This window comes from Phascolarctos cinereus, unplaced genomic scaffold (genome assembly GCF_003287225.1).
Source record: "Phascolarctos cinereus isolate Bilbo 61053 unplaced genomic scaffold, phaCin_HiC Scaffold_2;HRSCAF=192, whole genome shotgun sequence".
Taxonomy (NCBI): Eukaryota; Metazoa; Chordata; class Mammalia; order Diprotodontia; family Phascolarctidae; genus Phascolarctos; species Phascolarctos cinereus.
The window spans coordinates 87,992,952-88,019,920 of record NW_027555625.1 but is presented as its reverse complement, the minus strand read 5'-3'; the positions used below and the strand labels follow the sequence as shown (position 1 = coordinate 88,019,920).

At 44.3% G+C, this 26,969-nt stretch overlaps 1 protein-coding gene across 3 annotated transcripts; it reads left to right on the top strand.

The window, feature by feature from the left end:
- The first annotated feature begins 671 nt into the window (after positions 1-671).
- On the top strand, positions 672-26,291 carry HAAO (3-hydroxyanthranilate 3,4-dioxygenase). Of its 3 annotated transcripts, XM_021001312.2 has the most exons (10): positions 673-808; positions 11,056-11,134; positions 20,924-21,007; positions 21,680-21,786; positions 23,395-23,484; positions 24,288-24,331; positions 24,788-24,933; positions 25,390-25,458; positions 25,869-25,951; positions 26,148-26,291. In XM_021001312.2, the coding sequence occupies exons 1-10, from the start codon at positions 729-731 to the stop codon at positions 26,224-26,226; spliced, it is 861 nt and encodes a 286-aa protein (XP_020856971.1). In that variant the 5' UTR covers positions 673-728; the 3' UTR covers positions 26,227-26,291. The 3 variants fall into 3 exon arrangements, with proteins under 3 accessions (XP_020856972.1, XP_020856973.1, XP_020856971.1); XM_021001313.2 differs by lacking the exon at positions 20,924-21,007 and having other exon boundaries at positions 672-808; XM_021001314.2 differs by lacking the exon at positions 25,869-25,951 and having other exon boundaries at positions 672-808.
- The last annotated feature ends 678 nt before the right edge of the window (positions 26,292-26,969 follow it).

Here is a 26,969-nt window from a genome sequence, read left to right as displayed (position 1 = left end):
ACAGGGAAGGGGAGGAGGAGAGAAGCAGGGTCATCGAGGCCCCTTTGGGAGATGGAGGAACATAAGCCTTCTACCTCCAGCCTACTACTTGGGGACAGAGAAAAACCACGGCCTCTGTGAGGCAAATAGAAATACCTAAGTGGGGGAGGAGGTGGGGCAGAAAGGGGAGAAGGGAAAGTCAATCTCCGACCCAGGTGTCATTTCATTATTTAAGTCGGGGGTGTGAACCAGGGAACTCTCGGCGACTGCTTCCAAGGAGTAAGAAAACCAGGAATAAAGAGAGGGGACGGGGGCAGGTAGCTCGACCCGAAGCGCGGACTCTGGATTCTCCAGGTTAAGAGAAAGGTAAACCTCGAGGTCCCCGCTTCTCATCACATTCTCTCTCCAACCCTAATCCTTCCCTCCGTGTCATGATGCCAAACACCTGCAGGGACCCTTCTCTTCCCCCGAATACCGGCTGGCTTGGACCCGCTAGGGGACTGGGGAGGTGGATTCCAGAGTGAAGAGGGCTGTAGGTTCTAGCGTGAATGTAGAGAGGGTGGATACAGCCCCGCGAAGACGGGTTCCTGGGGCTGATTCCAGTTCCCCCAGGGAGCCGGTTGCCCTTTGAGCCATAGGATGCTAATTAGCGAGGCTCCTCGTGAGCCGGGGGAGGAGCAGCCTCTTGACTAGATTCAGTTCCTCCCAGAGGCCCTAGGTAGTCAGCCGCTTCTTCCCCAGGCTTGATCATGGAGTTCCAAGTGAATGTGAAGAAGTGGATCGAGAAAAACAAATCCTCCTTTCTCCCCCCAGTCTGCAACAAGCTCATGTGAGTCCTTCCTTCCTCCCCAACCCCTCCTCCTCATGAAATAAATGGGTCTCTGCTTTCTGCAAAGGATTCGTGTTCTAGTGAGATTATTAGGTCCAGGGTCTTCTCTTGAGGTAAATGACCATCAACCAGATGGTCAGAGATGGAGGTAAGGAACAGGTGCAAATATTATTTGGGCTTTGGTAATCAACCTTCCTTCTTGGCAATTAAGCTCAAACCCTGAAGCCTGTACTTGATAGGGGCGGGGAGTCAAAACTGAGATGAGACAGGGAAAATGAGGCAGTTTGCCCTGTAAGGCATCGGCTATCTCTGAGTAGGTTGTAGCTATCCATGCTCCCTGACTTCAATCATTTCTGTTCTCTGCATTTTAACTTCCGTCCTTGGTGGATATTTAAGGTTTGGGGGGTTTTTTGAGGGGGGAGCACACTTTTTCTCTTCCTCTTAATTGGCAGCTTTTGCTTCTATTAATATAACTTCCCTCTTTCTCTTGAAACTCCTCACTGTCTGCCAAAGGAACTCCATTATCCTGTTTTTCTTCTTACCACCAATCTTTCTCCAATTCCTTTCTAGGTTCATTGACTAATCTTCCTCCTCTCACTTGCTAGACGTGAACTTTCCCAAAGTTGTTTTTTTTTTTCCCCGAGGCAGTTGGGATTAAGTGACTTGCCCAGGGTCACACTGCTAGTGGGTATCATGTGTCTGTCCAGTGGTGAGCTCACTTTTATTTTTTAACCAGACTTGGGATTTCTTTGGAGGAGGAAACTACAGCTGGGGAAACTCCCTCTAACATCGGTGAGCAACTATTGCTTTACAATTTCTAGTCTTCCAGAATCCTCTGGGAGCATTGAGAGCTGAGGTGGGGAAGTGCTTTTGTCCATACCCAGGCAAGCAGATCTGGAAGAAAAGAGCCATCAAATCCAATAGCTTCAAAAGAATGCTGATTTATGAGAATAAAGTGAAGCAATGCTAAAAGTGGTCTGAGGTTCAGCTGAGAGCAGCCTTTCTTGGTAGCATAGCCGCTTTACATATGTCTCCACCAGCCCCTCCCCCTCCCCCAGCCTTCTGGTTTCATCCCTAATTCAGTCCCCTAAATCTACCATGGGGGCTCAAGAGAACCCCCAGATGGCATTGCTGTATGTATGCTGGTCTCTTCTCGACTGAAAAGTAACATACAGAAAGACAGGCATTTCCCTACCAAGAGCATGCAGAGGTGGAGTTGTTCTAAATTCTCCCTTTAGTCTCTCTTCCTGTTTCTTTAAGGGAGATTACAGTTGTGGTGACATGGTGACCACCAGAACTGTAGGCTTTTTCTTGACATGGCTATAAGATGAAGATTCAGCCTCTAAGGCTTTGAGCACCTTCCTGTCTCATCTGTCACCTGCCTGGTGAAGAGAGAAATCAGAAAAAGGTTCCCCAATCCTGAGCTGATCCCCTTTCTCCAAGTGATTCATTACCATAAGGATGAGTGAAAATCCATCCTTTAGTGGAACCCCACCTTCCACTCCCCTGAATAGCCTTTTTTTTCTCTCCAGTTATGGAACTTCAGGACATGAAGGAAAAGTAGCCATATGCTTGTTTCAGGAAGAATTTGATTGGAGAAAGTTCATCTAACTCATATATAACAACCAGCTATTGCATACCAGTGGTTATATTTAAATTCTCTTTCAATCTCTCTTCCTCTGAAATTGGACCTTTTGCTTCTATTACTGCAACTTCCCTCCTTCTCTTGAAACTCCTCCCTGCCCACTAAAGGAACTCTATTATCCTGTTTTTTTCTCCTATTTCTCTTCTTCATTGGCTCTTCTTCTTCCCACCTCCTATCTGCTACATGTGAACATTTCCCAAAGTTCTGTCTTCAGCCTTTGACCTTCCCCTTTCAACCCTCTCTCCAGGGGTACGCTCACTTTTATTTTTTGACCAGACCTGTGGTTTCATTGGTGGACAGGACTACTGTTGGGGAAACGCCCTCTACCTATGTTGATCAACAACTGCTTTGCAATTTCTAGTCTTGGAGAGTTCCCTGGGTCATTGAAAGATTAAGTGATTTACCCTATTACCTAACCAAAATATGTAAGAAACCCGACTGAACCCAAGGCTCTGTTGCCAGCTCTCGATCCATATTACCATACTGCCTCAACCTCATCCATTTTCATTTGCCTTTCTTCTGGGAGGTGACACCCTAACTATTGCTCCAGCACTACCCTCTTTCTTCCTTCCTTTCCTTCTTCCTCTTTCCTTCCCCTCCTCCTTCTTTCCTTTCTCTTTATTTCTTCCTTCCCTCCTTCCTGCCTTTCCTTCTTCCTGCCTTCTTTTCTCTTCCTTCCTTCTCCCTCCTTCCCTCCTTCCTTCCTTCCTTCCTTCCTTCCTTCCTTCCTTCCTTCCTTCCTTCCTTCCTTCCTTCCTTCCTTCCTTCCTTTCTTTCTTCTTTTCCCTGCATCTCCCTTTCTTGCCCAGGCAGGAAATGCATTGGCTATTTATGGGCCTGATACTACTGCTGATCAGCACTGAAGCTTTGGCCTGCCCCGTTTCTCACCGAGACTGGTTCACCCTTCCTCAGGCAGTCTGATGGATCCGGGATCCTACAATTTCACTAGGTGGATGATAGACTTAGTGCAGACACCCAATTAGTTTTATCTCTACTGTTACTCATAGCTCTTGAGCTAAAGTGATTTACTAGCTTCAGTCTCTCCCAATACCAGGGACCAAAAGTGTGTGCCACCATGACCAACCCTGATCTCTTTCTTAACCTCCAGCCCCACAACTCCAAAAGCCTGTTAGATGGTTTCCACCAGATGGTACCAATGGCACCTCCAACTTAATATGTCATCTTTTTCCTCTGCCCTCCAAATTCCTACTTCTATTTTCCCTATTTCTATCATTTTTCCAATCTCACAGGTCCAAAACCTTGGAGTCATGCCCATTCCACAGCAGCCCAAGGGAATCTATGTCTTTAAAGTTTCTACCACTCCACCCTGCCTTTTAACCCTCCCCATCTACTCCATAGGATTTAGATTTTGAAGGAACTTTAAAGGTCATAGAGTCCAACCTTTGTCACTTTATAGATGAGAAAACTGAGGATCAGAGAAGGAGCATGTCCAAGGTCTTAAAGGTAATAAGTAACAAAGTTGGAATTAGAACCCAGGTCACTTGACTCCCATTTCAATGCTCTTTCCATTACCTTATGCTAACCCCTAACATCTACCTCTACTGTCAGCAGGTGGCTACCATGTTTCATCATGAGTCCTTGGGAACCGGGGTTGGTCACTGCATCAGAGTTCTGAAGTCTTTCACAGTTGTTTGTTGTTTTGTCTACAATATTGTCTTTATGGTATAAATTGTTTTGCTGGTTCTGCTCACTTCACTGTGTATAAATCTCCTCTGAAACTGGTCTCTCTCTAATTTGTTATGACATTGTTGAAGTTTGGGGGTGCTGGGATCCCAAAATATTGACACATGAGTCCTGCCCAAATGAATTCAACCCAAGCCTTCTTTCAGCCAAAGACAAGGTTTATTAGAAATCCACCATATTGGTCAGACTCTTAAGGGATCTGAACATTTGTAACTCTAATACAAGTGGACCAGATTGAATCTGATCACCTTAATGGTGGCCAAGATGGATCTTATACATAGAAAGACTGTGGGAGGGATCAAGGAGAATGCCAAGTAGTCTGGGGTGACTGGGAGAAGGGGTCTAGGGAGAATCTTGATGGTAGTAGCCAGTAGGCTGGGGTGAGTGGCAGATAGAATGGGGTCTAGATAGGATGAAGGGTGGGAAGTGGCCAGGGCAATCAGAAGGTAACTGACCATGTGAGGTAATAGAATTGGGAGACTGGGCACAATAAATAGCCAGTTGATAATAGCCACAATGAAAGGCCAGTTGAGAAGATTACTAGGATGATGCCTCAGATGAATGCCAGAGACTTGACCATGTGGGAAAAGGAGAAAAATCAAGGAAAGTTCAGGGAGGGGTTTCCTCTCCCTTAACCCCTCTCCCCCGTCATTTCCCCCTCAAACAAATGGGCCCAAATTCTTTTGGGGTAAGGGGCAAAAAGTCTTGGCTTATGAAACTGCTAAACTGCTTCCTGGTAGCAAGGGGCATAGAGCTGTCCCTGCCTCAAAGTGGTCCCAAAGAGGAGGTTGATTGGAACAGAGCACAGGCTGCATCCAAGGGATGATGGGGGGACATTGGCTGGTACCCACTGTTTGCTACCAACTTTAGGTGAATGGCCTGTGGTCTGGAAGACATGAATCTGACAAGCAAGTCTGCAGGGCCCAGATATAGAGAGAAGTAAAAGTGCAAGAGCCCCATTAAAATCATTTACATTTGACCTGCAGGATTATCTGATCTTGTTACTTTCTCAAAAGTTTAAGTAACTTTTGCAGGTAGAAGTTTTCCACCCCTGAGTTCAATATTTACACAAATGAATTTGCCAGAGACTGACTTTTGCTTCAATTATTACAAAAGACTTGGGAGGATACTTAAGTAATGATTAGGCCAAATGGGTTACTTCTCTCTAAGAAAATTGTCAAAACAGCGAAATCTCACACACTTGCACTGTGCTCATATCTTTTACTGTATTTGCTCTGACTAGAAATTTGCTATGAAAGGATAAAGCAGGGAAAAGATTTAGTGCCCAAATATGATAGGATAAAACATGCTGAGCTCTGTTTGAATTCAGATACTTCACAGTTTTCCAATGATGCAATATCAATTCCACCTCATAGCCAGTCTCAGGAATAGCCAGGTGGGGTAACATTCCTTTGAACAAAGGAACACGATGGGGAAACAGCCAGGAGGATCTCATTGTAGACTGAGGCTAAAATTGTCCTCCCAGCTTTTCCCAGATGCAGAGCTCTCACCTGTATCACATTCTCTCTGAATAGCTTGTGGCATTTCTCTCAAATGGTGGATAATTGATTTTGAATGAATTATTATGATCCATCAGATAACTCAAAATAAAATCAGTTATGGTCCCATGAGCTTTTACCTCAAACAGCAAGTTTCACTAATCATAGCTTAGGGAAAAATGTTCCAGGATTTATACCTCAAATTTAAATTTGTCCTAGTGCAAAAGCCAGTGGTTAGAGATTATTTCTATATACTTGCAAATTCTCAGCAAGCCAAGTTCACTGTTTAAGAACTCCATAACCCAAACAAACTTTTTGGTAAGTTTACACATTAAAACAATACATAAAAGTTTACCAATTTGAAACTTAAAACAAATCCATTACCAATCAAATGACTTCAGTTTTGTTGCACGCTCGTTTCCAAATTATTTTACACAGAGAATCAGCATCTCAATGTTAACACATTAAAACTACAACTTTAGAAGAGCAGGCTTAGTTCAGAAGCTGGCGGGCTTCTTTACCTTGACCCATCCCCCCTTCTCTCTCCCCATGGCTACTGGGGGTTGAACAGGATGTCACAAACCTGGGTGATGCTTCCAAGCTTTCTGAGTTGCCCCAGAGCCCAAGGCCATTGCCAGTGGGGCACACGCTGTAGCTGCTGCCCCCCCCCTCCTTCCTTTTGCCAGGTGGATGAGGGTGAATTAGAAGGGGGGGAAGGGTGAAACTTTCTTCTCCTAGCTTACTGCCAGTCAGAAGGTTTTTGAACAGAATGGCTGTAGCAGCCACTGCCCAGAGGCATATTGGCCATTTGTAGGCCACATAATCTAATTGTTTTGAAAAATAGGCAACAGGCTTGGGGTCAGGTCCTAAGGACTAGGTTAGGACCCTCAAAGTCTGTCCTTTCCTTTCATCTACATACAGAGTGAAAGGTTTTTCTAGATTGGGTAGACCTAATGCTGGAGTGGTGGTCAATTTAATTTTCAAAGACTCAAAAGTTTCAGTCTGGTCCCAGGCCCCACTCTAGAGGGAGTGAGCCAAGGCCTTCAGTAGAGTCATAAAGGGGCTTAGCAATAAGAACAAAATTAGGGATCCAGAGTCTACAGCCATGCCTAGAAAAGTGCAGTTATTTCTTAGTGACTGGAACATGGAGAGACAGGACTGTCTTTTTCCTCTCTGAGGTTAAGGGGCAAAAAGTGGGCATTAGTTTGTGGCCCAGATACTTTACAGACTGGCACGATATTTGGACTTTGTTCAAAGAGATCCTATCTATAGCCTCAAGTACCCAAGAAATTAAGAGCTCCTACAGCAGCAGTCAGAGAAGCCTCCCAGATGGTATCTTGGAGATGAACAATGACTGGGGTGGCATGAGTAGCTCGCCCAGGAATTCCCTGATCCTAAACAATTGGCTCAACTGTCTCCCACACTTCTGGGGGAACATGAGGAGGTCTGGTGAACAGAGAGAAAAGGGAGGTGGGAAGCTTAACTAGAAAAAATTGGTCCCCCAACTTCATCATCAGGTCCCTTCCCAACAAGGGGGCAGGGCAAGAGGAGAACATAAGGAAGGAGTGCTCAAACAACAAAACCTCAAATAGGCAGGGGAGGGAGTATGTCTGGAGACATCCCTTAGTTTTCCTTTCAATGCTTATAACCTGACGGGTCAAGGGGCGAGTAGGACCAGAATAATTGGTTAAAACAGAATGTAGCCATGATAAAGCAGGTAACCTTACCTTCCACCTCGAATTTTGCCCAGGGCTCGGCAAGAGAGATGGAGAAAGTGGGAGCATTTTCAAACCCCAGGCTCCCCAGTCATTCCCAGTCTTGAGAAAACTGAAGGATGAGATACTTAGGAGAGACTCCACCACTTTTCCAACCTCAGGGACAATCCTTCCTCCAATGTCCCTCTTGGTCACATGTTGGGCACCCTCCCAGCAGTGTTGGTCCCAGGGGTTCCCTGGAGGGTCACTCCTTGGGCCAGTAGTCCTCCTTGAGGCATCGAAAGCAGGTTTCCCCACTGCCTGAGTTGCCATGAGCCCCCTCAGGTCTTTTCCTGGCCATAGCAGCAGCCAAGAATTGAGCCATTCTCTGTCTCTAGCCCTTTCCCTGCATGCTCTGCCTCTACCTCTGCCTCTGCCTCTACCAGGTCTCTGTTGTTAGAGACTTCAAAGGCCCTCTTTAGTAATTGGGCCTGAGGTGTTTGGGGTCCCATTGCCAATTTCTGCAGTTTCCTCATAATATCTGGGGCAGACTGATTAATGAAATACATGTTAAGGATTACTGCCCCTTCTATAGAGTCAGGATCTAAATTTGTATACTTCTTATTAGCTTCTACCAGCCAGTCTTGAAAAAGGGCAGGGTTTTTTTTCTTTTCTCTCTGAGTAATTTCCTTAATTTTTTGGAAATGTATTTGCTTTTGAAATGCCATTCTTAGGACTTCTAACAGGCAAATTACCATATCTTTAACCTGAGTGAGGTCTGAGATAGAGAATGGGATGTGGACTCTAATTGTCCCACTAGGCAAGTCAGCTTTTTCCCTTAGAGGAAAAAGCCCTGAAGGCTCTGTGGAAATGGGGGCTTGGGAGGAAGGGAGAGAGGAAGTCCCACTTCTTGTGAGCGAGGGGTTTGGGGAATATTGGCTGAACCGGATTGCACTGTAAGGCTGGGGGATCTGGCTGGCAAAGGGGAAAGTTCAACTGGCACCTGAGGAAAAAGAGGGGTCAGAGGACATACTGCAGGGACAGCCATGGGGGTAGAGCCCAAGGCCAGAACCTGAATGGGTGTCACCACAGGGGGAGGGGCCATTGGAGGAGGTGCAGGGGAGGAGATGTGGAAGGTGAATGAGGCAGGAAACAAAAGGATGTGGGTTAAAGGAAAACCAAGGGAAAGAGGAGGTAGCCAAGGTGGGGCATGGGTAATAGGGTCCAGGGGAGAATGGGGAGCAGCAGGAGGGGCCAGTGGATAATAGGGTGGGGATAGGTGCTGGGAAAGTGGTGGGAATGGAGGCAAGGAAGGGGTTGGGGTGAAGCCCTGGGAGCCATAAGAAAGGAGTTGTTTAATGGGTCCCCATTCCCTCTTTGTGGGGCAGCTCTAGCTATGAGCATCTTAACATCTTTTCTGAGAATGGGGTCCCAAGAGAGCTTGACGAAGGCTATCATATAGGGAATTTCCATCCATTTTCCTTCTTAGCGACAGCATAAATCTAACTGTAAGAGAGTATCATATTATAAAGTCCCAAATATGGGCCATGCTTCATGGTCCTCCAGGTGATACTAAGGCTAAGTGGTATTGCAAAAGCAAACAAGTCTTTTCTTTTTAAGTTCTTTAGAGAAACTAAATTTTTTCCAATTTTGTAAAAACCAATGCAAAGGTGAATTTTTGGGAATTGAAAAGGATTGACCCATTATGGGCATGGGGGCTAGAAGTCCTTCTGTCCATAAAGGAGGATCTAGGAGAAAGCCTTGGGAGACGAACAAAAAAAAAACCCAAAACAGTATCTGAAATTTTCCCAGTTGCCTAGGACTGAGAGAATTGAGAGAATTGGGCGTATGCTTCTGGAAAGGGTGTCCATCCTTGTCCTCTGTGCTGTGAGTATGCCCAGGTCCATGGCCTCAAACAGAACCACTGGACTGAGAACCTGAGAGCATCAGGCTGTTTGAGACAACCTCATAGCTGTCTGATCTAATGGGACCTGAGAAGTCAGGCCGGAAAAACACTTCCAAGACTTCCTTAGCACTTTGAGAGCAACTCCAATTGCAGGGCAAGAAGGGGATAGGGAGGAGAGAGAGGCTTACATACCTTCCAGTCTTGATTGGAGAAGAACTCAAGATTCGGCAGTTTTCCCAGTGTCAGGGAACCAAAAATGTTGAGGTTTAGGGGTGCTGGGACGATTTTAGTGACACCCAGGTCCTGCCTGAATGAATTCAACCCAAGCCTTCTTTCAGGCAAAAACAAAGTTCATTAGAAATTCACCATATTGACCAGACTCTTAAGGAATCTGAACATTGGTATCACTAATGCAAGTGGGCCAGATTGAATGGTGGCCAAGATGGATCTTATATATAGAAAGACTCTGGGAGGGATCTAGGAGAAGCCAAGTAGTTTTGGGTGACTGGGAGATAGGATAGGGTCTAGATAGGATGAAGGGTGGAAAGTGTCTAGGGCAATCAGAAGGTAACTGACCATGTGAGGTAACAGAATTGGGAGACTGGGCATAGCCATAATGAAAGACCAGTTGAGAGGATTGCTGGGATGATGCCTCAGATGAATGCCAGAGACTTGACCACGTGGGAAAAGGAGAAAACTCAAGGAAAGTTCAGGAAGAGTTTTCCAGGGCCTATACCCCATCAATATGATAATATTCCATTATACTCATGCTTTCATTTGCTCAGGTGTTCCCCAAATGATGGGTACCTCCTTACCTTTCCATTTATTTGCCACTACAAAAAGAGCTGCTATAAATATTTTTGTACATAATCTCCTTGAAGTAGAGACCTAGTAGTATTATCTCTGGGTTGAAGGGTATGCACAGTTTAGTGATTTAGGGGACCATAGCCCAAATTATTTCTTAGAAGCCTTTTCATCTGTCAACCAAGAATCTATAGTTTAGTCTCAGCTCTAGCCCATTAGATTTAAGACCTTTGGAAATTCAGTTTACCTCAACTTGTCCTCTGTAAAAATGAAGAGTATGAGGTTAGATGATCTCTAAAGCTCATTCTAGTACCAATATTCTGGGATTTTTGAATTTATGGGGCAAGGCATAGTATATGGAGTTGGATTCCTTGTAATCTCTCAAACTGGAATACTAGCCAAAAAAAAAAAGCCACTCTGTTCCCCTTTGCCAAGTGGCCTTTGGGAAGGGCAAAGGTTTAGGATCTTTTTCTACTGGTTTGAGAGTTTGGCCTTAGGCTTTTGAATAAGTACATAAACTGCCCCCAGCTTTCATTGGGTTGTCTAGTCACCACACTGTGTACCTTCCTTATGGGTTTGGGAAGGTAGAGGGACAGAAAAGAGAGGGTATGACAATTAGGCCTTGAATCCTAATGGACTTTCAACCCCAAGAACAATCTCAGATGTTTACACAAACATGGGGCAAACTAGATTACATACTTAGCACCAAGTGAAAAGGAAGCTAAAAATCACCACTAAAATAGAATGAAGACCATTGTCTTGAGAGGGCTGTGATGTGGAATGTAATCAAGAAATTCCATTAGATTCTATTTTTAAGGGGTTTTTTTGTTCTGTATTGTTTAAAATGAAGTCAGTTGTAATCATTCTTTTCTGAAGCTTATAGAGAGTCCCCTTCCCAATCCCATCTTGGGGCTGGTCCTCTAACCCCTATTCGCTCATGCCCAGCCTCCATTTTCTTAGGCTCTGGCTTCATTCCCTCTATATGTTATTTGCAGGCATCAGAACCAGCTTAAAATCATGTTTGTTGGAGGCCCAAACCAAAGAAAGGATTACCACATCGAGGAAGGAGAAGAGGTATGGGCCCTGGAGAGGGGTGGGGATGTCCCCTGTGTCTTAAGCAGAAGGGAAGGACTTACATTCATTCATCCAGCTGTTTCCATACAGGCCAAACACGCAATTTGCAAAAATGTGGGGACTGGTAAGAGAAGTGGATGAAAAAGAGATGATGTGTTGAATTGGTCAGAAGAAAATAATTGCTACTGAATATACTGGGGAAATTCTGCTCTTCCCCATCATCATCATCCTCATCATCACCATGACCATCCCCCCCCCCCAATGTGTACATAATCACTGCAGGCACACACACTCACTTCCTGCTTCTGGCTATTATTATTGACTTCCTCAAATTACCACGTCTCTGGCATCCTATTTCATACCTACACTCTTAGGTAGCCCTAAGCTGATAGAGGAGAGAGGTATAGTCTGTGCCTTCAAGTGGCTCAAGTTCTGATGGTTATATTTATTATGACATCATTAGCAATTATGCAGAACACACTAGGATTCTCAAGACCTACTTGGGATCTGCTGTGCACCTCCATGTGGAAGTCCCTTCCTCAACCCCTACCTCTCTCCAATCACCATTCACAGGGACAACACTATGGAAAAGCTAGGCTAGGTGGTGACTGGTGGTCAGAAACCCAGGCTTAGCATTGGGGGAGAGGCTGGGAAAGGATGTTCATGTACTTAGCACCCTGATCCTAGGAACAATTCCTTGGAAATTGTATCATATCTTCACCTGCCAAAGATCCAAGTTGTGAATGAGAAGCTACTGAGTGTGTGTGTTAGGTTGAATGTCATCATGGGGGCTGAGTAAAGACAAGTTAAATGAGTGGAAGGGATGGGAGTTGAAAGAAGGGATTGAAAGATGAATGGAGGGGATGGGAATTGAAAGGTGAGATTGAGAGCTGATTAGATTGAACTAATTCTTTGCTAAGGAGATGTTAGGGAAATTTTCAACCTCTTTTTTTGAGTCTGACAGAGAAACAAAGTAGTGGGGAGTATTTTTTTTTAAAACTTCATATAGTGGAAAAAGTATCAGATTTGGAATCAGGGGATTTGGGTTTAATTCTAGGCTCCACCATTTACAACTAAAGACTAAAAATAAAAGTCCACAGGCTTCACAAACTATAATAATAACTAGCATTTATGTTTAAATAGAGCTTTAAGATTTGCAAAGTGTTTTTCACATATCTCTTTTGATCCTCACAACAACTCTGGAAAGTAAGTTCCATCATTATTCTAATTTTGGATGAGGAAACTGAGGCAGAAGGTAAGCGACTTGCTCAGGGTCACACAACTAGTGAGTGACTCCAGACCCAGTACTCTGTCCACTGAGCCACCTAGCTGCCTAAATAGGCCAGTATTTCCCCTAAATTAAGACCATTGGCTCCTTTATCATCCTGACCATAGACAAGTCCCTTAACATCCTCAAGCTTCATTCATGTGCAAGGGGGATCTCAGATTCAGAGTCAGAAGGAACCTTAAGATCATCAAGTTCATTCTCCTCATTTTACAGATAAAGAAATGGAAACTTAGAGAGGATAAGTTAACTCAGAGAGGCAGCTAGATGATGCAATAGTTAAAGCTTCTGGAGTCAGGAAGACCCAAGTTCAAATCCAGCCTCAGATATGTACTAGCTGTATGACCCTGGGCAAGTCACTTAACTTCTGTCTGCCTCAATTTCCTCATCTGTAAAATGAGGAAAATAATGGCAGTTACTTCTCAGGGTTGTTGGGAGGGCCAAAAGAGATAATATGTGAAAAATACTTTGCAAATCTCAAAGTGCTACATAAATTCTAGCTGTTACTATTAAGTGACTTCCACAAACTACTATGTCTGACATCATTGCCATACCCATAGCCTCTCTATTTCTCCAAAGAAAGGAGAGAAGTACATATTTCCATCTCTTCTCTGGGTCCAAGCCTGGTCAATATAACTACTTAACACTGAGTTTGATTTTATCATTCTTTCCATTTATATAGTCATGAGTCAACATACATATTGCTTTCCTGAATGTATTTGTCTTTCCTTTCGCATCTTTATATAAGACATAAGCAAAGTTCACATCTTTCCTTATTTCTCTGAATCACCCATAGTCATTTCTTAAAACACACTAATATTTCATTACATTCATGCACCAGAATTTCTTTAGCCATTCCCCCAGTGATAGGCGTCTATTTTATTTCCAGTTTTTTGTTACCACCAAAAAAAAAAATGTTCATGTTCTAGTGAAGTTGGACGTGTTAAGAAATGACCATCATTGGCTCTAGCCTTCTTCTATCTCTTTGTGTCTCTGTGGTTGAAGCTTTGTCAATATCTACCTGTCTCTATCTCATTCAGCCTCTCCATTTTTTCTCTCTCCTGTTCCTATATGATATGTATAGATGGCTCTGGTTTTATTGATGTCTGTCTTTCTGAGCCTCTCTGTTTCTCATCTGTTCATGTTTGTTGTCGCTGTCTCTGGCTAGCAGATGGACTCTGTCTCTCCTCAATCTACCTTCCTCCTCAGGACACACTAATGTCCAGTTTTAAATCTAGTGCTCGTAATCTTTCTTTATCCCGCCCCCTGAAAGATCCTCCCCCACCACATACGCCAATTCCATTGTGTTCCCAGAACCCTCTGAGTTGACGGTGTAAGAGAGAAGCTGCCTAGAACCTTGGGCTACCTCACTGGACTGATCAGAAAAAGCAGTAAATGAGAGGGCACGTGGAGGGAATCTGTAATGAGCACTATAACATCACAGGGAATTAAAATAATTGCTGCCACACGCTTACCCCAAAATAACTGCCAAATGTCAGCTCTGCATGTAAAAATGCTCACAGCCCAGGCAGACGCCCTTAGGTTAGAAATGCTGCTCTTTTTATGAGTCAGAGAACAAGCTGTTAGTTCCAGAGAGGCCTATGAGCTAGCTGCCCACTGAAGCAGGGAGTTGTGAGGAACTGCACTCAGAGAGAAGGGGTTAGATACAATGCACTCTTTCCCTTTATCATAGTCCTAGGGGCTGGGAAGCTGGAATTTCCTTCTGTGATAGAGAAGAACCCTAATCCATGGAGAGTTGGAGACACTCTGAGAGTCTCAGCTAGCCATAGCTAGTTCTGTGACCCTGGGCAAGTCACTGAAGCTCTCTCAGCCTCAGTTTTTTCATCCGTGAAATGGGGATAATTATAGCATTTATCTCACAAAGTTGTTGTGAGGATCAAATCAGATAACTTACATAAAGTGTTTTTCAAGCTATAATGTATTCTATAAATGCTATTGTGATTATGATGGTTATTCTCTTGTGGCTCATTGGGAAATTGACCTGAGGGGATTGTAGGGGTACTGGCAGCACAAATGGGTCCCTTGCAGCCATACAAGGACCAAGACATCATCCCACAGCACTCCAGACATGATCTCCAAGGGGATGTCTGAAAGAGCTTCATGATGTGCTGATTTGTGGATTGCTTTAATACTTCAATGGATTAAATTTAATTAAGTTAAATTTAATAGGACTTCCGCTTCCTGGAGTCAAGATGACAGAGTAAGAGGTAAATCGCTCTTACCCTCCCTTGTTAATCCCTGAAAGCCCAAAAAATATCACCCCAGGAAAAACCCTGGAGCAGCTAAACTGGAGGAAAGATGGGGTGCAGCAGTCTAGTAGCCCACGTAGCTTGAGGGATTAGCGGGAAAGGCCCCTCTTGCCCTGGGGGAAGGGAGCAATACTGAATAGGAGGTGTCCCAGCAAGCTAGCTGAAATCCCCACCTTAGCGTACCAGGAGGAGATCCTGAAAGCCAGGTGGTGGAGCAGGCAAACATCAACACCAGGACCCTCGAGTGCCTCAGTGAGGGCAGGTGAACCAGTGGAAACCAGCTCAGAAAACTACCAGGTGCCTTGGCATTCTACAGCAACCGGTTCTCTCAGTGCCTCAGCAAAACTCTGGAAAGCAGCATCCAAGGGGCCCCAGGCAGATAAATACCCTACAACATCCATCTGAAGGGAGCTGAAGAAAGCCAAAGGAAGGAAAGGTCTGGGTAAGCAGGAAATCTTCAGGTTCCACACTACCCAATCCTACCCCTAGAGTTTCAGTGTTGCGGATTCCAGCCCAACATTAGGTAAGCTTCTAGAATCCTACAGTCTCCAACTACCAACATTGGAGGCCCCAGCACACAAAGCCAGCGACCAGGCCCTAGGCTCCCAACACAAGAAGCATGGCTCAGTGCCCTCTGCTCCCCAGTAGTAGAGCTCAATCTCTTTGAAGGCCAGGAAATAAGCAAACATCATGAGCGAAAAGAAACGTACGATAGATTCTTGTTATGGGAAGAGCGAAGATCAAGGCAGAAGTTCTGAAGAGGACAACATTGTCAACAAACCCACATCTGGAACCTCAAAAGGGAATATGAACTGGTCTGAAGCCCAAAAAGCCTTCTTAGGAGAACTCAAGAAGGATTTCAAAAGTCAAATGAGAGAGGTAAAAGAAAAAATGGGAAAAGAAATGAAAGGTATGCAAGAGAAAGTCAATAGCTTGGAAAAGGAAGGACAAAAATTAACTGTAGAAAAAAAGTCCTTAAAAAATATAATTGGCAGACACATGATATTCACTAGCTATGTGATGCTGGGCAAGTCACTTAACCCCAGTTGCCTCAAAAAAATACAATTGGCCAACTGGAAAAAAAGGTACACTGAAGAAAACAAGTCCCTAAAAATACAATTGGCCAACCGGAAAAAAAAAAAAGTACACTGCTGAGAAAGGAGGTGGCAGACAAGGGTAAATTACATTACAGGGAAAGACAGAAAATCCTATTACAGAAGAGGGAAAGAAGGGAGGGGGGTGAGCACTGTTTGAACCTTACTGTCATCAGATTTGGCTCAAGAAGGGAATAACATAATCAGTTAGGTATAGGAATCTAACTTGCCCTATAGGCAGTAGGAAGGAAAAGAGGAAAGAAAAGGGAGGGGAGATAGCAGAGAGAGAAGAAGCAGTAAGGGCAAAGGGGAAGAAAAGGGAAAGGGATGATAGAAGGGAGGAGAGACTGAAGGAGGCGGTGGTCAAAAGCAAAACACTAGTGGCGGGGGAAGGAGAAAGGAGAAAGAAAAGCATAAATGGGGGGAAAAGGATGGAGAAAAGACCCAGATAATAATCATAACTGTGAATGTGAATGGGATGAACTAAAATGCTGTCCACATCCAAAGAAAGAACTATGGAAGTTGAATCACTATCTTTTTTTTCCCTCTTCTGTTGAGTTCTGTTTCCTCTTTCTGATGGTTCCTCCTATTGGTTTTTTACATTTTTACTTGTAACTGCACTAATGTGAAAATATGGTTAATAGGAATGTAAATGTATAGCCTGTATCAGATTGTGTGCCATCTTGGGGAGAGTGGTGAGGAGGAAGGAGGAGAAAAATTTTAAACCCAAAAGCATATGGAAGTGATTGTTGATAAATCAAAATAAATTAATAAAATAAATTTTTAAAAAAGTACAATGAAGAAAACAAGCCCCTAAAAAATACAATTGGCTAAATGGGGAAAGAGGAAATGGGGAAAGAAGAAAACAATTTGTTAAAAACTAGAATTGGGCAAATGGAAGCTAATGACTCTGAGAGAGCAAGAATCAGTCAAACAAAAACAAAAGAATGAAAAAATAGATGAAAATGTAGAATACCTCATTGGTAAAACAACTGACCTGGAAAATCAATCCAGGAGAAGCAATTTAAAAATTGTTGGTCTACCTGAAAATCATGATTAAAAAAAAGAGTAAGATACTGGACAGTATCGTTCAGGAAATCATAAAGGAAAGCTTCCCTGAGGTCCTAGAACCAGAGGGTAAAATAGCCATAGAAAGAATCCACCTATCACCTCCAGAAAGAGATCCCAAATTGAAAATACCAAGGAATATAGTAGTCAAATTCCAAAATTGCCAGGTCAAAGAGAAAATACTGCAAGCAGCCAGAAATAAACAATTTAAGTAGCATGCAACCACAGTCAGGATTACACAGGACCTTGCAGCTTCTACTGAGCTTGGATTACAACCAGGGATTACAACCCAGAGAAAATGAGCATGATCTCTCCCAGGGGAGTAGATGGATATTCAACAAAATAGGGGACTTCCATACTTTCCTGATAAAAAGACAAGAGCTCACCAGAAAATTTGATCTTCAGATACAAGACTCAAGAGATTCATAAAAAGATAAACGGGACATAAAGAAACAATATGTTATTAATAAGGGCAAACTGTTTACATCCCTACATAGGAAGAGGACACTTGTAACTCTTGAGAACTGTATTGTTATTACACCATGTTAAAGGAGTATACATAAAGGGGGTGGGTATAAATTGACTTTCATGTAATGATGAAAAAATCTAATCAAGTGGGTTAAATGGATCCAAGTAAGTGGATTAATCTGATCTAACTAAGAAAAGTACTGAGAGAAAAGGAAAGGAAGAGGCAGACAAGGGTAAATTACATCACAGGAAAAGGCACAAAAACCCATTACAGCAGAGGGAAAGAAGGGAATAACATAATCAGTTAGGTATAGAAATCTAACATGCCCCATATGCAGTAGGAGGGAAAAGGAAAGAAAACGGAAAAAGGAAGAAAAGCTAATAGAAGGGAGGTGGGACTGAGGGAGATGGTGGTCAAAAGCAAAACATTAGTGAGGAGGGAAAAGGAGAAAGGAGAAAGAAAAGCATAAATGGGGGGGAAAGGATGAAGAGAAAGACACAGATAGTTATAATTCTGAATGTGATATATGAATGTAATGGAATACTATTGTGCTATAAGAAATGCTGAACAGACAGACTTCAAATAAACCTGAAAAGACTTGTATGGTCTGATGCTGAGTGAAGTGAACAGAACCAAGAGAATGTTGTACACAGCCATGTTGTGCAATGACTAAGTTTGACAGACTTAACCCTTCTCAGCAGTACAAGGATCTAAGACATCCCCAAAAGGTTTATGATGGAAAATGCTATCCACATCCAAAGAAAGAACTGTGGAGTTTGAATGCAGATTGAAGCATACTATTTGCTATTTTTTCTTCTGTTGTGTTTTGTTTCCTCTTTCTGGTGGTTACTCCTATTAGTTCTAATTCTTATGTGCAACATCACAAATATGTTTAATAGGAATGTATATATATATATATATATATATATATAGCCTATATCAGATTACACACCATCTTGGGGAGAGAAGGGGAGAAAAATTTGAAACTCAAAAGCTTATGGAAGTGATTGTTGATGAATCAAAATAAATTAATAAAATAAAAAAATAAATTTAATTAAATAATTAAAATTTTAAATTGTAATTAAAATTTTAAAAATTAATAATTAAATTTAAAAATTAAATTAATAATTGGGCCCTAGATCAAACAAGCAGAAGCTCCCAATGGTGTTCAGCACAGCTCCCTTTCCCTCTCCCCACCTGCTGCCCCAATCAGCTGGTATGAATCGAGGAAAGACAGACCCAGTTCAGTATTGGTCTGAACCAGACAGAATAATAATAATCATAATAGCCAACATTTATATAGTGCTTACTATAGGCCAGGCATTGTGCTAAGCACTTTACAATTATTAGCCTCCCAACAACTCTGGGAGGTAGGTGTTGTTATTATCCCCCTTTTACAGATGAGGAAACTGAGGCAGATAGAAGTAAAGTGACTTGCCTATGGTCACACAGCCAAGTAAACGTCTGGAGGCTAGATTTGAACTCAGGTCTTTCTGACTCCAGATGTTCTATCTGCTGTACCATCTAGAAAGATAAATGTGGAGACATACAGATAAGTGGTGCAGTGGTTAAAGTTTGGGATTTAGAGTTAAGAAGACCTGAGTTCAAATACTACATTGGATATTTATGAGGGATGTGATCTTGGGTAAGTCACATAACCTCTCTGTGCCTCAGTTTCCCCATCTGTAAACTTTGGTGCTACATAAAAGCTAAATATTCTTGTCCGTGGTAGCCTTTGGGTATTTTATTTTCTATTTCTTTCTGAAACCAAAAACTTCCTTTTTGGTGAAGGGGTGGGGCAGTGTTGTTAACTGCTCTTTTAGATTATTTATTCTTGGGGGATTATTCTATATTTAGGAAAGGCCTTAGAAGTCATTGAGTCCAACATCCCTCATTTTACAGATGAGGAAACTGAGTCCCAGTGAGGTAAAGTGTTTTGCCCAAGTTCCCCCAGCTATTAAGTGGTAAAGCTGGTATTTGAACACTTAAATAAATTAATTCAGGCTATTCACTGGAAAGTCAAATACTGAAGCTAAAGCTGAAATACTCTGCATAATAAAAAGGTGGGACTCATTGGAAAAGACCCCGATGTTGGGAAAGATTGAAGGCAAAAAGAAAAGGGGATGGCAGAGGATGAGATGGATGAATAGTGTCATGGAAGTAATGAGCATGAACTTGGATAGATTTCAGAGATAGTGGGCCTGGCATTCCATGGTCCATGGGGTCACAAGATGTTGAACATGACTGAATGATTGAGAAAGAACAACCTCTGACTCCAGATCCAGAGCTTTTTCCAAGACTCCATGCCTTTTCTCCCTTTTCCCACTATGGATGGATAACCAAGAGGGGAATTAGGTCTGTCCCTTCTCCCTTGGGACTTTCTCTTTAAGATCATTAAGAAAATTCAGATTCTAAGTCTTCATTGGGTTGCAGCCTCCTTCTCAAATGTCCAAAAAGTGGGCCTAAAAATGTGGGCTCCCCACAAAGATCCAAGGGCTAAATATGCTGTGTCTCAGGTTCTATTTCTTCCTCTCCTGTTGCTCTCACTCCAGTCCTGGAGAAAGGGCCCTAGGTCAATGTCATCCCATCAGGATCTTCCAGAGCCTTTGCCCCATTGTTGGGGAGATCTGCTTGTTTTTTTACATTTAATTCTTGTGCCAGAAGCCTGTTATTCTTCAAACTCTGGCCAGATTTCTCTCAGTGGGTCCTGCAGCAAGACCCCTGCTGTCTGTCTGTCTGTCAAGTGTTGCTAGAGTCCATAGATTATGTGACAGAGGAAAAGAAAATTCCTCATTTTCCTTTTCCTCCTCCTCCTTTTTCTAGCCTCAGGGCTGATTTCAGTAAACACTATTAATTAGCCATTTAAGAAAACCATGACTAGAATAAAATTCTTGGAGAACAGCTGCTTTCCCCTCCCTACAGTGATAGAAGAAGACTCACACCCCACAGCATCCCAGTGGTCAGCCTCACAGCTTTCCAAGCTTCTGCCTACTCCCACCCTGGCTAGTTGGGGCTCTTTCCATCAAGTCACTGAAAACTCAGGAAAGTTTCTTATATGGTCCTACAAGCAGGAATACCTCAGAGTTCACCAAAGACATTTACATTCATGTAGCACTTTCCTGATACTCTGTGTAGTGAAAATATGACTATTCCCATTTTACAGATAAGGAAACTGAGACTCACAGAGGTCAAGCAACTTGCCCAAGGTCACAAGTGGTAGACTTGGGACTCAAGCACAGATCTTCTGACTGCGAGTCCGCTGGTTCTTCTATTGCACTACACTGCCTCCTTGGCTGAGGGTATGGCCTTGACATGTCTGTAGCATCTGCTTGACATGTTCATTATGTATCTGTGGTTCATCCATATACCCATTCCATGCTTGCAGTGGTCTGTGGTGTGTCCATTGTGGTCTGTGTGTGTGTGTTTGAAGCTGGGGAGGCTCCTAAGCCATTTGTAAATCCACCAGAACACTAGGGCAATTTTTAGTTATTCCTGGTAATGCCATCAGCCCTGGACAGTAGTAAGGTTTTGATACATCAAGGTATCCTAAACACTCAAGGCATTTTCAGTGGTGAGGGTTTAAGTCACTCCTTCCTGCCTTAGCTCTTTTATCAGATTGAAGGCCACATGGTTCTCAAGATCTTGGAGCAAGGCCAACACCGAGATGTGCTCATCCGCCAGGGGGAGGTAGGTGAAAGGAGGGATCCTGGGTCTGGGTAGCTCTCCTTTTGAGGACCCTAGGATGGCTGAATAGGGAAGGATCTGGGGAATACCCTTGGGAGAAGGTGTTTCAAGTCTATCTCTATAAGGAGGGGCATGAGGGTAGGCTTAGGAAGTCTAGAAGATCTAGGCAAGGAGGAAAGGGCTAACTCAGAAGTCTCAAGGAGGCACCCCCTCCTTGGAGTCTTCAAGTATGGTGCTGGGGTTCCTTTTGGGTATGAGTTGGATGAAACGGAGGAACATTAAGGAACCTTCCAGCTCTCAAATTCTGTGATTCTGTGACTGGGGGTATACTTACAGAGCTGATCACCATCTTGTAATCCACTAGAGGGCCCCATACGTCCACACCATACCTATCCCCTGGATTCTCTGCTGTCAGTTCTGACTGCTGGCTCCCTTTCAGCCCATGCACAGCCACATGAATCACTTGGTCCATAGCCCCTTTTTGCCTGGCCTTAGGTCTTTCCTTTTTCCTCAAAGTGAAATGTGATTGGCCAAGGAAAATTAACCCATGGTGAGTAGCGACCCTCCTGCCAGCTTCTTCCCCCACCCCCAACTTAGCAAGTGTGGTGGCGGAAGCCCTAGCTGATGCCACTGTCCCTACTGACTATCAAAAGTTCTTTCCTGTCTTACCTCCAGATATTCCTCCTGCCAGCTGGCACTCCCCATTCCCCGCAGAGGTTTGCCAATACTGTGGGGCTGGTGATAGAGCGAGAAAGACTGAAGACAGAGGTAGACGGGCTCAGGTAACTATCCTCCACCTCCTTTGGATTTTAGGGCACAGGCTTCCACCTGTGGGAACCACCAGGGAAAATGTGGGAACGCTTCTGTCCAAGGGTCGGAGTCATCACAGCACTGCTTAGTCATTGGGTGAGAAGGGACCACCTACCGTGAGCAAATGGCTCAAATTTGACCCATTGGAAAAGTTTTCCGGCTGATAGACATATTGGGAAGTCAGGGGAAGGTTGTGGAATTTGAAATCCCTTATTTAACAACAGGATGGGTCAGTGCTAGGCTAAGGAATGTGCACCGCTGGACTGCATATAACAATAACAATAAGTGAATAATAATGACTGGCATTTATATAGTACTTTAACGTTTGCAAAGCACTTTACAAATATTATCTCATTTGTACTATCTATGGGTAGGAAGAGTGTAGAGTGAGCTCAGCGACCTCCTAAACCCCAGACACCCTGCACCATTGTACAGTAACAACGGTGACTCCCACAATGGTCACACACAGTCCCAATATGGTATTCTGGTGCTCTGGACAATGGAGTAGAATAGAATCACAGGACCTTCGAGACCTAGCTAGGAATTCTCATTGTAGCTACAGAGAAATTGCTGGGATCCAGACAGGAGCAATAGACTTGGGCCACAGGATGAAGCTCAGAGTTATCCTAGCCATTTTCCTAAAGGAGGGCTTCTTCATCTCTTCTGGAAATCATTTTTTTTGTCAACAGGTTGATAAAGTTTATAGATCTCTTCTCAGAGTCTTGTTTTAAAGTACAGAAAATAGAATATAAAGGCTCACAAAGGAAAATGAAGGTTAATGAAAAAAATTCCCCATTCAAATTCACAGAAATCCATCCATGGATCTCTTGGGGAGTCTGGTGACATGAGGTTCTACAGGCAATGGGCTACAAAAGGGAGAGAGGATGGAGAAACAAGATTGGGACTTGCCTTACATCCCACTCTCTTTCTCCTCCTTTGGGTCTAATGTCCTGTTTCCCCCTGGGGAGTTAAGAGAGGTGCAGATTAGGACCACAAACTCTGCTTAGGGAAACTTGGTCCCAGAAGAGTCTTTCTAAAAGACCTGCACCAAGTCTGGGCCCTGACCCTCCTCTCAGGCAAGGAAACAAAGAGGGAAGGGGTAACTTGCAGGGGGAGGGGGGAGAGAATGGACCTACCTTCAGGGAAGAAAAATGGCAGCATGCAGAGGCTCCTGAGAGCACCATCAGAGTCACTGGTGAAGCCGTGACAGCAGTCACAAAGAAGCAGGGTTGGGGCACTTTGGGGGGGGTGGTCTATGGCCTGTGGGACAAGGGAACCCGGGAGAGGGGGTGATAGGATGACTCCTCCTTTGCACCCTGGTTCCCATCTCTAGGATGAGCTTTTGCAGGAGGTTGGGAGGTAAAAGGGAGGAGGGAGTTAGAGGTAGAAGAGCTTAGCCATCATTGCCCTACGTCCAGTTCAGGGCCAATGGCAGGCAGTCAAGAGGCACATCCGTAGTCAGAACTTCAGACAGTCCATGTTGAGTCAGTGAGCAGCAGAGAGTACAAGATACCTGTCCCTTCCTGCCCCCCCACACACATATAGGTGAGCTCATTGACACACACCTTCCCTCTCTGCAGATTCTACGTTGGAGACACAACAAATGTCCTTTTTGAGAAGTGGTTCTACTGTGAGGATCTTGGCACACAGCTAGCACCAATCATCCAGGAGTAAGTGAGGGAGAGATGTGGATGGAGAGGAGAGGATTTCAGCCCCTGACTCCCTAATGGTCTTGGGGTTTCAGGTAGCATCATTGATTTATAGCCAGAAGGTCATCTCATCCTTTGTGTTTATTTAATGCAACACTTCTCAGGACAGCCAAGGCCCAGAGAGGTGAAGTGTGACTTGTTTAAGCCTTTGCAGGTTTTGAGGGGTAGAGGTGGGATTCAAATCCAGGTCTTCTGATTCCAAATCCAGTCCTTTTTCCACTTCACCAGCTGCCTTTAAATATCATTTGCCCTTCTCCTCTCCCCTGCCTCATCCCCAGCACATTATGCTTAGGTCAAGGATGGTAGTCTCAGGCCCTGGTGCTGTGGCTAGAAATTTAGAACAAGCCTTACTGCGGGGAGGGACCAAGTTTTGAAAGTTAGAAAGAAAAATCCATTTCCTCCTCCAAGACTGTCTTTCATTACACCCCATGATTCTTAAGGGTCAAAAACACTCTCACCAGAAGTGAGGCATAAAGGAGGAGAGAATCAGAGAGTCTCAAAGGAGTGATGGTAGGAATGGAGGTGGAGAATGAATGTAAGGGAATGACTGGATTCCTGCATGATACCCATGAGGCTGTGCATGTAGCTTACTTCATGCCTCATCTCTGTGCCTCCTCAGCTTCTCACATGTGGACACAGCTGTGTGTGACATGTATGTGATGAAAGAGAACCCAAGAGGGGAGGTTAAAAGGTGGGGTGGGTATGAACACAAATACTTTTGTGTGGGTCTCTCACCTACCTGTGTGTCATGTTTTTACCTTCAGATTTTTCAACTCTGAGCAGTACAAGACAGGAAAACCCCGCCTGGGTGAGGAAGTTTTGAGGGATCTTTCTCCATGGGGAGAAATGGGGTGGGGTGGGATCTATGTTCTGGATGCTGGATCTCGGATGGGGAATCATCCTTCTTCCAGAAGGTTCTCCTTTTTATCTTCCTCAAAAGCCTACATGAGGTGTTAGGAACCCCAGAGAGTTCTCTCCTTCATCCCTCCAAAATGCCTGAAATTTCCCCATTAGGAATGAATTCCTTTGGGCATGGAAAGCCCTTCAGTTTCCACATGCCTCTGAGAGAAGTCACATTGAAAACCATTAACCCCACCAAATAGGAATTACTATGGTTGTTGCTGCTCTGCTGTCTCTGTATAACTCATCTCAGAAATCTGAGCAGTCACTTAGTCCCAGTTAGGGCTCATCAGGCAATGCTGAGGGGTCAGGGGACTCTGTGGATGGTGTTGAGGGGGCACTAACTCATTGGTCTGGGTTGTAGACCAGCTGCTCAAAGAGCCACCCTTCCCACTGAGCACAAGGGCTGTCATGGAGCCAGTGGCCCTTCGGCAATGGTTGGCCGACCATCGTGGGGAGCTGGAGGCAGGGAGGACTCTCAGCCTGTTTGGAGACATGTATCAGACACAGGTCAGGAACACATGACCTTCTTTGGGGCAGGCCTGCTAACATGAAAGGAGGGAGAGTCACAGAGTGGGAGCTAGCATGAATGGGTACCTGTGTACCTATGATGGGATGGGGGCACATGTGAATACACATGTCTGTGTGGGTATATGCATCTGAGTATAGCCGAGTGTCCTTGTAAGGGTGTTTTGTTGAAGAGTGTGAAAGCAGTTCCCTGAAAGGGACAAGTCTGAAATTTATCCCCACATCAGGAAGGCTATGGAAAGGAGTTGTCTGATAGTCATACTAACTAGCTGATTTGGCAAAGAGCTCGGCTTCTTCTAGAAGCTCCTGAGCCTGGTCTGTGCATCTCCAAAGTATTGGGACCAGAGACTGCAATGTGACTGAGAAGAGGGAGAGCCTTTCTCGGTGCTGATGAATCAGAGCCCCACAGAAACATGTGCTTTCCTCTCTCCCCAACAGGTGACAATCTATGGATCTGGCAGCAGCCAAGGTTCTAAATTGGGTGTGGACATGTGGTTTTGGCAGCTGGTAAGGTTCCTAGCATGAGGTTGATAGGACCATGGCTGAGTAGGTTAGAGAACTAACCACATGGGGATTTGGGCTAATCCTTCAGAGACTCAGAGCCCTTAAAAAAAGGGGGAATGTCCAGAAAGAACCATCTTTATTTGCTATCTCCATCCTTGGGAAATTACAATCTGGGACAATATGCTGTTAGGGGCTCTCATTCTGGGACAAACCCAAAGAGACCTGAGTCTGGCTCTCAGTGATTACCCTCTGGAAAATGTACATACAGAATGGCATATAAATACACCTAGGAAGAGCTAAGTGCAGTCTGATTCCAGTGAGAAGCTCGGTCCTAGTGGCCCATTCAGTTACAGGACGTGGCAATAGTCCACTCGTCTGGAGTTCTTAAGTTCCTCTTGCTTCTTCTGACTTAGGAAGGGTCCTCAGTGGTGACCACTGGGGGACAGAACCTAAGCCTGGCACCAGATGACAGCCTCCTTGTGCCCAAAGGCACCGTGTGAGTAGCTCTCTCTGGGATGGCCCCTGCCAGAGACACTTCCTGCCGGGAACACCTCTTCCTCCCTTCCCTAGGAGCTATTATCTGCCTCCCCATTATGGTCCTCAGTGATCTCTCCCACTCACCTGTCCTCTTCTGGTACTTCCCTGGGGAGTCTATTATCTGCATGTGACCATGCATCCCTTTGTCTCTCTAGGTACCTCTGGGAGCGAGCTAAGGATTGTGTGGCTTTGGCAGTGACCCAGAATCCGGACAACAAGAAGCCACTGAAGTAAACCCCAATAATAATGGATGGTCTTTGTGCCCTCTTCATTGAATAAAACATATCCCATCAAACAGCCATAGACTAAATTGACCTTGCCATTCTTCTCTGTGCTGGCTCCTGCTTGTTCCCCTGTATGGCTCTTACTATGTTTTGCCTTCTATTTGTATACATCTTACCCCCTCAGTTTGATAGTAAGCTTCCTAGTAAATAACCTGGAGAGTGCTCAACATGAAGTCAGGAAGACCTGGATTTAAATCCTGCCGCAGACACTAGCTGTGTGACCCTGGGCAAATGACTTAACTTCTCTGGGCCTCAATTTTCTAATCTGCAAAATAGAAATGAGACTCCACGTTTAAGGAACTTTCCACCCCTAAATCTCTCATCCTATGAATCCCCTAGTGTCTAACATATATTACAAAATCTTAGGATCCCAGAGTTGGCCTCCTCAAAGGCCACCTAATCTGAAGCTTGGATCTTAATGTAGTTTGTGAATTGCAAAAAACGTGGGGGTTGTGAAAGTTGTTGCCTGTGCAAGAAGGGTTTGTGAAATGCCGAAGATAAGCCTCACCTAGTTCCTGTCCGTTAGAAGCTTGCCCAAACTTAGGCTGTAGTTCTAGTATAGTTCTTAGAACTGGACACAAGGCTTCAGTGATTCAGAGGAAATAAAGAAGTAGTAACTGGCATCTGCAGTTCATCAGCTTGGCCTTGTTCTATGGCTGTGAGTCACAGAAGCCTCTGGTTTCCCAAGAATTC